The sequence below is a fragment of the Colobus angolensis genome, unplaced genomic scaffold, assembly GCF_000951035.1.
Source record: "Colobus angolensis palliatus isolate OR3802 unplaced genomic scaffold, Cang.pa_1.0 Scaffold188, whole genome shotgun sequence".
NCBI lineage: Eukaryota > Metazoa > Chordata > Mammalia > Primates > Cercopithecidae > Colobus > Colobus angolensis.
In genome coordinates this window covers 2,189,838-2,199,984 of record NW_012115021.1, presented here as the reverse complement: position 1 = coordinate 2,199,984, position 10,147 = coordinate 2,189,838, and the positions used below count along the sequence as shown (strand labels likewise).

Genomic DNA, 10,147 nt, shown 5'->3' with positions numbered 1-10,147 from the left:
GGTCTCAATCTCCTGACCTTGTGATCAGCCCGTCTTGGCCTCCCAAAGTGCTGGGATTACAGGCTTGAGCCACCGTGCCCGGCCGCTACACAGAACACTTTCATTTGATTTCCTGGCGAGCCTTTTTCCGTAGCTAAGAAAGAACAAAACCAATCCACTTGCATTTTCTTCCCTCTGCTCGCCTTCCCGGAGCAGCGGGCAGGCAGGAAAGAAGGGCCCACTCCACTTGTGGGTTAAAGAATGGGACTCCTTCACAAGTAAGAGGTACAACTGGGAGACTGGAAGTGGAAGAAGGGGACACAAGCTAGTGAGCACACATGTGCAGCCGGCACAGTCACACTGACCTCAGCCAGGACCTCCACTTTCTTCCTGAGCAGGCCTGAGATGTAGCGAATCAGACCCCACTCCTGGTTCAAGCCGGCTTTCCCATAGAGCTCGCTGAGAAGGTTTTGAACGGTGACCCTGTGCTGTCCAGAGAGATTTGTGTCCCAGCTGGGACCCCTGCCAAGAGGTAGAAAAACCCCGAAATATGGTCCAGAATGTTTAAAGACTGGGAAAGGAATAGATCACTGTGCATTTTGCAAAGCGCTTGGGCTCTCCCAGTGCCTGTGAGTCTCACTTGAGAGGGTTACGTCCCACCAAAGGTCCCCTATATCCTTTGAAACAGAAGCCTAACATCAGGACGTGGTGGCCTCCTGGCCTCACATAACCTTCTCATCCTGGGGGACCAGCATCAGTATGCAGAGAAGGGGATGGAAGTCTCATTCCTGGTGATCCTGGGTAACTGGGGTGAATATAATCATGACCTGGGCTGGCTAGAAGGCCAAGAATACTAGGGAAAAAATTAAGGAGAACTGAGAAAGCTTAGCCTAGTAAAGACCAGAAACTTACTGCTACGACTTGAATGTCTGTTTTCCCCCATTCCTATGTTGAAATCTTAACCCCCACAATGATGACATTAGGAGGTGGGGACTTTGGGAGGTCCTCAGGTCATGGGGCAGAGCCCTCCTGAAGGAGGTGAGTGCCCTTATAAAAACGACGCCAGAGAGCTCACTCCCCTCCACCATGTGAGCATGCAGTGAGAAGACGCCATCTATGAAAAAGCAGGCCTTCCCAGACATCAAATCGGCCTTGAGTTTGAATTTCCCAGCCTCCAGAACTGTGAGAAATACATTTCTGCTGTTCCTAAGCTAACCTGTTCATGGTGTTTTGTTATAACTGCCTGAAAGGACTAAGACACTTACTTTATGACATAAAGAATGTACAGAATGTCTGCTTGGTCCTGTAGGTTCGAACAATCTTTTAGCTGCTCAACCAGCTTCTCACAGTCCACGTCACCATGGTCATCTCTGGGCCACTGGAAGTCACTTTCAGGAACCTGGTCATACAAGAGCCCAAAAGCAGGGAGATGGGCTAGGCATGGAACTTTCGGAAGATCAAGAAGTGAAACACCATCCTGGTCTTGGAACTCTATTGCTGTGCTGTGCTCCAGTTTTCAATGACCTTTTTATTTATAGGCTTTTACTACTTTTGATCAGTGAATCACTGTGCTGGTCAACATTTGCAAAAGACTGGACTGAATAGGTTAAAATATAAGTGAGTTTTATTTATGGAAGGTTCACAGACAAGCAGAACTAACCTCTGGTGTTAGGAATCATGACAGCAGTTATCTCTGGACCAGAAAAGGAGAAAGAGATGGGAGGGGGGCACAGAAGGTGGTCACTGATCCAGGTATACTGGCTCGGTGATCATTCATTGAGCTGAAGGTGTGAAGGATGTGCTATCTCCAAATATGCCAGATTGGTATATTGCCTGTTTTGAGTTGAAAACATTGGAAAAATTGTAGTTTCAGAAAGGGGTACCTGACTTGTCTCTTTCTGCAGGCAGCAAGCCATAAAGACGCCTCTGGGAGGGGTACACTCCTAGGGCGCGAAAAGAGCCCATATCATCAGAGCCCAGGAACTGGAGGCAGCAATGGACCTGTAGAAATACACTTACCCAAGGAACCCTTATCTTCCACTAGTTTTACACGCCCCCTATATATCTCCTAGTAACTGCCTCTAGCCAGATTTTCCTTGTCCTGTCCTAGCTTCTCAAATGTATCACTCTTTGTTTAAAAAGTAGGAAAGCATCTTGCTTTGACCGCTTCTTCAGACTTCACTCTCTTGTGAAGATCCCCATGTACCCAGAAAGCTAATCACCTTTGTATGCTTTTTCTTTTTAATCTGCCTGGTGTCAAGCGGCTTCTAGACAGAGCCAAAAAGCCCTCACAAGAGCTAAGGAGGGGTTGGAGGTGACCTCTCGCTCCTCTATTCCTGCTTTCTGCACCATGCTGCATATATGGTATAGTTATTTGGAAGCAAAACAAACACAAAATGGATGTTTTAAACAACCTAAAATTGAAATCAGGGTAAAATCTTCTCCAACAGGGCTGAGTCTATTTGTGTGGGGTAGAATCAGGGAAGAGTCCTGGATAAAATAACAAATTGTGGGAATTAATGGAACAGCCTGCGATTTTATTCTCCTGAGGAATCTTATTTTAAAAATTTTTTTATGCCCATCTTTTCCCTACAGTATCCTAAGGAATCTTTCACTGTTTTTTCTTACATTAAGAGCATTAGGAGCCAGACACAGTGGCTTGCGCCTGTAATCCCAGCACTTTGGGAGGCTAAGGTGAGGGGATCGCTTGAGCCCAGGAATTCCAGGCCAGTCTGGGCAACATGGTAAAACCCTGTCTCTACAAAAAATACAAAAATTAGCCGGGCATGGTGGCGCATGCTGGTAGTCCCCACTATTTGGGAGGCTGAGGTGGGAGGATCACCTGAGCCTGGAGGTTGAGGCTGCAGTGAGCTGTGATCACACCACTGCACTCCAGCCTGGGTGACAGGGCAAGACCCTGTCTAAGAAAAATTTAAAAAGGCCATTAGGAACAGAGTCCTGCTCCCTGTTCCACAAGTAGTCCCACCTTGGCCGGCTAAACAGTTAGGCGGGGCTAGGTAGTGAGCTATTTCCTCTAGTGGCTACATACACTCTGATGAGTAGGTAGCAACGTAGTAGCCTTTTTTTCTACAGGCAAAATATAAAGGTTTGTTTCACATTCAGTGTACATATTGATACAAGTCAGATTCCAGACAATGAAGTGATTGGGTTCGCATCCAAGCCCAAAGCTTCTAAACCACAAGGTCCCGGATATCGAGAAATATGCTGTTTCTTTTGAGTTTAGCCATTTGAAAGAGTTTGGGGACTAATCCTGCATTGTAGAACACCATACTTTAAAAAAAAAGCTGTTCCATATACTTTACCTTTTCTACGAGTGGCTGAGGAGAATCAACAAGATTCAGTGATTTACGGTGGGCACTTAGAACTTTAGTCGGCAAAGTCATGGGAACAACTGGAAAACAAAAGAATAAAGACAGTTGGAAAAAAAAAATACTCCTTTTTTTTTTTTAAGACAGAGTCTCACTCTGTCACCCAGGCTGGAGTGCATTGGTGTGATCTCGACTCACTGCAACCTCTGCCTCCCAGGTTCAAGCGATTCTCTTGTCTCAGCCTCCCGAGTAGCTGGGATTACAGGCATGTGCCACCACGCCCAGCTATATATTTTTTTTTTTTTTTGTTTGAGACGGAGTTTGGCTCTTGTCGCCCAGGCTGGAGTGCGATGGCGAGATCTCGGCTCACTGCAACCTCCACCTCCCAGGTTCAAGTGATTCTCCTGCCTCAGCCTCCCGAGTAGCTGGGATTAGAGGCATGCGCCACCACGCCCAGCTAATTTTGTATTTTTAGTAGAGACGGGGTTTCGTCATGTTGGTCAGGCTGATCTCGAACTCCTGACCTCAGGTGATCTGCCCGCCTCAGCCTCCCAAAGTGCTGGGAATACAGGCATGAGCCACTAGGCCCGGCCTAATTTTTGTATTTTAGTAGAGATGGGGTTTCGCTATGTTGGTCAGGCTGGTCTTGAGCTCCTGACCTCAGGTGATCCACCCGTGTTGGTCTCCCAAAGAGTTGGGATTACAGGCGTGAGCCATCGTTCCCGACCAATACTTCATTTGAGAAGTATGGCGGCTGCTCCTTATCTAACACAAACCAACAGAAGGAAAGATGACGTATTTAGTTTAGCTTCAACAGGAATTTACCATGTAGCTACCTCATGTGCTAAATCTGGGAATAAGAAGTGAGCAGGGCATAGATCTTGCTTTGAGAACTGGATTTCGCTTTTCCCTCCTGGAATTCAGGGAAAATGATATAACATCCCAGGACTGGAAAGAAGCTCAGAAGTGATTTCGCCTATCTTTCAGATGAGGAAACTGAGAGACCCAGAGAGGGTAGATCATTTGTCCAAGGTCGCTTCCCATAATCAAGGTGTCTGGGCTTCCAGTCCAGTATGCATTTCATTCTGCCACTGCCGGGCAGTAGGGCTTGTTTTTCAACCACCTCTGGATATTATCATTATCGATATTTATTCATTAAGCCATCTCTGTCTTCCAGGCTATAGCATGTCATCTCAGGAGAACAGGAAGTTTTCAAGGTAAAGACAATGCATATTTAAAAGGCATTTATAGACCTCCAGGTTATACTTGTGAATTGAATACACATTGTAATTTTAATTCCTTCCAACCCCCCACTAACATTATAGAAAATATATACAGTCATGCATTGTTTAATGACACGGATACATTCTGAGAAATGTGTTGTTAGGCAATTTCCTCACTGAATGAACAGCATAGAGTGTACTCACAGAAACCTAGATGGTACAGGCTACTATACACCTAGTTTGGATGATAGAGGCTATTGCTCCTAGACTATAAAACTGTACGCATGTTCCTGTACTGAATACTGGAGGTAACTGTAACACAATGGTATTTGTGTGTCTAAACATAGAAAAGGTATGGCAGAAATAGGGTACAGGCCAGGCACGGTGGCTCATGCCTGTAATCCCAGCACTTTGGGAGGCTGAGGTGAGAGGATTTCTTGAGCTCAGGAGTTCAAGATTGGCCTGGGCAACATAGTGAGACCTCATTCCTACTAAAATTAAAACAAACAAACAAACAAAAGACAATGGTAGGCCATGTGTGGTGGTTCATGCCTGTAATCCCAGCACTTTGGGAGGCTGAGGCAGGCGGATCACCTGAGGCTGGGAATTCAAGATCAGCCTGACCAACATGGCGAAACCCATCTCTACTAAAAATACAAAATTAGCCGGGTGTAATAGCACATGCCTGTAATCCCAGCTACTGGGGAGGCTAAGGCAGGAGAATCACTTGAACCCAGGAGGTAGAGGTTATGGTGAGCTGAGATGGTACCATTGCACTCCAGCCTGGGCAACAAGAACGAAACTCCGTCTCAAAAAACAAAACAAAACAAAAACAATGAGCTGGGTGTGGTGGTGCATGCCCATAGTCCCAGCTACTGGGGGGCTGAGGCAGAAGGATCGCTTGAGCTCAGGAGATTGAGGCTGCAGGAAGCCCTGATCATGGCACTGCACTTCAGCCTGGGTGACAGAGCAAGAAATATGGTATATAAGATGAAAAATGGTTCACCTCTATAAGGCTCTTGCCATGAACGGAGTTTGCAGGACTGGAAGTTGCTCTGGGTGACTGGGTAAGTGAGTGGTGAGTGAATGTGAAGGCCTAGAACATGACTGGACACTGCTGTAGACTTCATAAATACTCTACACTCACACTGCACTCAATTCATCACACCGTGTTAACTTTAATACTAAATAAACTTAGCTTACTGTAACTTTACTTTATAAACCTAAATTTTAAAAAATTTGACTTTTGTAATAATAGCTTAAAACACAGATTGTACAGTTGTACAAAAATCTTCTTTTTCTTTCTTTTTTTTTTTGAGACGGAGTCTCACCCTGTCGCCCAGGCTGGAGTGCAGTGGGGCGATCTCGGCTCACTGCAACCTCTGCCTCCCGGATTCAAGCAATTCTCCTGCCTCAGCCTCCTGAGTAGCTGGGATTATAGGCGCACGCCTCCACGCCCAGCTAATTTTTGTATTTTTAGTAGAGACGGAGTTTCACCATGTTGGCCAGGTTGGTATGGAACTCCTGACCTCCTGATCCACTCGCCTCGGCCTCCCAAAGTGCTGGGATTACAGGCATGAGCCACCGTGGCCAGCCCACAAAAATATTTTCTTTATGTCCTTATTCTATAAGCTTTGATCTATTGTTTAATTTTACTTCTTAAACTTTTTTTTAAAAAATGAAAACACAAACACATACATTAGGACTCTACAGGGCCAGGATCATCCATCTCACTGTCTTCCACCTCCACAGCTTATCCCACTGGAAGGTCTTTAGGGGCAGTAACATACATGGAACTGTCATCTCCTAAGATAACAATGCTTTCTCCTGTAATCCCTCCTGAAGAACCTGTCTGTGGCTGTTTTACAGCTAACTTTTTTTAACAAGTAAAAGGAGTACACTCTAAAATAATGATAAAAGTATAGTATAGTAAATACGCAAACCAGCAACATACTTACTTATTATCAAGTATTATGTACCATACATAATTGTATGTGCTAGACTTTTATGCGACTGGCAGTGGCAGGAGGTTTGTTGATACCGCCATCGCCACAAACATGGGAGCAGTGCATGGTGCTACAGCGTCACTACAGCTACGACATCACTAGGTGACAGAAAGGTTTCAGCTCTATTATAATTTTAGGGGACCACTGCCATATATATGGTCTGCCACTGACGAAAAGTTATGTGGTGCATGACTGTATATATTTTTTAAAAAAGACAAATCCTTGAGAATGAAGAAAAACAAGAAAGACGACCACAGGAACAGAATTTCACAAGCGGGAAAGCTGATGGATGAAAGATAAGTGATTTAGCTGATACGAGGCAACCAATTCCCAAGTCTGCAGTGGAGAAATCCGAGAGCTGGTCAGTTACACCCAAGGCTCATCAGAAGTCCTGGGGGCCTGCTGCGCCATGTGCTTCTGGAACTGGGGCCTAGGAGTGTCCAAAACAAGGAAGGTTGGGGAGAAGCTATTTGAGAAGCAGTGAGCTCCCTGGACACCTGCTTCAACCACACCCAGCTTGATGAGCACCTCACTCACACTCACTCTGACAGAAGACTGGAGGGTCTCTCAGAAGAGGGTAAAAGAGGAAGGGGCTCGAAGAGAGGGGGGTTGCTGATTAGCACATCTGAAGGCCTGGATACATTCCTCAAGGGAATTATAAGTAACTACATAGCTCCAGGCAACCAGATCCTAATCCTTGAAATAGGAAATCCACTAAGAGACTGTAGAGTATCTCTGGGAAATCAAATAACCCTGAGTCAACAAGCCCCACCCATGGGCTTGGAGATTCTCATTCATGACCAGATAAGTGAGGAGGAGCAGGGCATTGGAAGAAGGACTCTCATGCGGAAGACAGAAACCTAAGCAAACTGGAAAAAGTGACCTGGGGGCATGGAAACCAGTCAAAGAGTAAAAAGGGTATATACAAACCAAAACAAAAAGCCCTGCCATTAATATTCTTAGAATAATAAGAAATTGCCAGGCATGGTGGCTCATGCCTGTAATCCCAGCATTTTGGGAGGCAAGGTGGGCAGATTGTTTGAGGCCAGGAGTTTGAGACCAGCCTGGGCAACATGGCAAAACCCTGTCTCCACAAAAATAAAAATAAAAATTACCCGGGTGTGGTGGCATGCACCTGTCCCAGCTACTTGGGAGGTTAAGGTAGGGAGATCACTTGGGCCTGGGAGGTGAAGGCGGCAGTAAGCCGTAATTGCACCACTCACTTCAGCCTGGGTGACAAAACAGGACCTTTTCCTTCTCTCTCTCAAAAAAAAGAAATTATACTGTATTTTTATTATTTTTTTGAGACAGGGTCTCGCTCTGTCACCCAGGCTGGAGTGCAGTGGCATGACCATGGCTCACTGCAGCCTCAACCTTCTGGACTCATGCGATCCTCCCACCTCAGCCTCCCAAGTACCTGGGATCACAGGCATGCACCACCACGCCTGGCTAATTTTGTTTTTTTGTAGAGACAGTGTCTTGCTATGTTGCCCAGGCTGGTCTGGAACTCTTGGGTTCAAGTGATCCGCCTGTCTCGGCTTCTCAACGTACTGGGATTACAGGTGTTAGCCACTGTGCCCGGCCAAGAAATTATATTGTAAACGTGAAACAAAAACAGATGCAATTTGGGGAAAAAAGATTTACAATGTGATAGCAAAAGTGGCTCAGTTGAGGGGATGGAAGAAAAAGTTGAGACAATGGCTCTCAGGACAGACAGAAAAATGGAAAACAGAGGGAAAAAAATGATAAAAGTCTTCTTCAGGAAATCAACTTTGGAATCACAGAAACACCAGAAAGAACAGAGAAAATGTAGAGAAGGAAATGAGTCAAGAAGCTTTTCAAGAAAACCTTACAGAACTGAAAAACAAATTTCCAGATTAGAAAGGCCCATTGTGTATCCAACACAATGGATGAAAACACATGAGATAGAGATTAAGGTGCAGCACTGAGATGTCAGAAGCTGGGAGCAGAGAAGATCCTAAACACTTTCTTTTTTTGTGTCGCCCAGGCTGGAGTGCAGTGGCGCGATCTCGGCTCACTGCGAGCTCCGCCTCCCGGGTTCACGCCATTCTCCCGCCTCAGCCTCCCGAGTAGCTGGGATTACAGGCGCCCGCCACCACGCCCGGCTAATTTTTTGTATTTTTAGTAGAGACGGGGTTTCACCGTGTTAGCCAGGATGGTCTTGATCTCCTGACCTCGTGATCCGCCCGCCTCGGCCTCCCAAAGTGCTGGGATTACAGGCGTGAGCCACCGCGCCCGGCCCTAAACACTTTCAAAGAGAAAAATAGCTCATATTTTAAGTATCAAAAATCAGAATGAGCGGGGCACGGTGGCTCACGCCTGTAATCCCAGCACTTTGGGAGGCCCAAGAGGGTGGATCACCTGAGGTCAGGAGTTCAAGACCAGCCGGGCCAACACGGTGAAACCCTGTCTCTACTAAAAATACAAAAATTAGCCGGGCATGGTGGTGTGTGCCTATGATCCCAGCTACTTGGGAGGCTGAGGCAGGAGAATCGCTTCAACCCAGGAGGTGGAGGATGCAGTGAGTTGGGATCGTGCCACTGCACTCTGGCCTGGGCGACAGAGTGACACTCTTGTCTCGAACAAACAAACCAAAAATCAGAATGGGTTTAGATTTCTGATATGGTTTGAATGCCTCACTCCAATCTCATGTTGAAATGTAATCGCCAGTGTTGGAGGTGGGGCCTGGTGGGAGGTGTTTGGATCATGGGGGTGGGTCCCTCATGAATGCCTTGGGCCATCCCCTTGGTGATAAGAGAGCTCTCCTCTGAGTTCACAAGGCATCTGAGATCTGGTTGTTTAAAAGTGTGTGTGACCACTCTCCCCTGCCACTCTCTTTTGTTCCTACGGTCACCATGAGAAGTGTCTGCTCCCCTTTTTTCTTCTGTCATGATTGGAAGCTTCCTAAGGCCTCCCTAGAAGCCAAGTAGATGCCAGCATCATGCTTCCTATATAGCCTGCAGAACCCTGAGCCAATTAGACCTCTTTTCTTTATAAATTACCCAGTGTCAGGTATTTCTTTATGGCAATGCAAGAATGGGCTTTTTTTTTTTTTTTTGGAGACAGGGTCTTGCTCTGCTACTCAGGCTGGAGTGCAGTGGTGTGATCACAGCTCACTGCAACCTCAACCTCCCTGAGCTCATGTGATCCTCCTGCCTCAGACTCCCAAGTAGCTGGGACTACAGGCATGTGCCACCATGCCTGACTATTTTTTCTAAAGACGGGAGTCTCACTATGTTGCTCAGGCTGGTCTCAAATTCCTGGACTTAAGCGATCTTCCTGCCTTAGTTTCCCAGAGTGCTCAGATTATAGGCATAAGCCACTGTGCCTGGCCGGGTTTAGATCTCTCAACAGCAACACCAACACACTGATAGTAAGAAGAAAATAAGTCATACTTTCAAAAACCGGAGACGGAGTTTTTTTTGAGACGGAGTCTTGCTCTGTCACCCAGGCTGAAGTGCAGTGGCAATCTCAGCCCACTGCAACCTTCGCCTCCCAGGTTCAACTGCTTCTTCTGCCTCAGCCTCCCGAGTAGCTGGGATTACAGGCACAGGCCACCACACCTGTCTCATTTCTGTATTTTTAGTAG

The 10,147-nt window shown here is 46.4% G+C and overlaps 1 protein-coding gene across 1 annotated transcript in view; it reads right to left on the bottom strand.

The window, feature by feature from the left end:
• Positions 1–10,147, bottom strand: part of PHKA2 (phosphorylase kinase, alpha 2 (liver)) — a 96,722-nt gene that overhangs the window by 15,797 nt on the left and 70,778 nt on the right. Inside the window, exons 20-22 of the mRNA XM_011940214.1 lie at positions 3,303–3,391; positions 1,245–1,378; positions 345–501 (exon numbers count right to left, since the gene is read on the bottom strand). Of these exons, the coding sequence (XP_011795604.1) occupies positions 345–501; positions 1,245–1,378; positions 3,303–3,391 (380 nt within the window). The remainder of the gene's footprint in view (positions 1–344; positions 502–1,244; positions 1,379–3,302; positions 3,392–10,147) is intronic.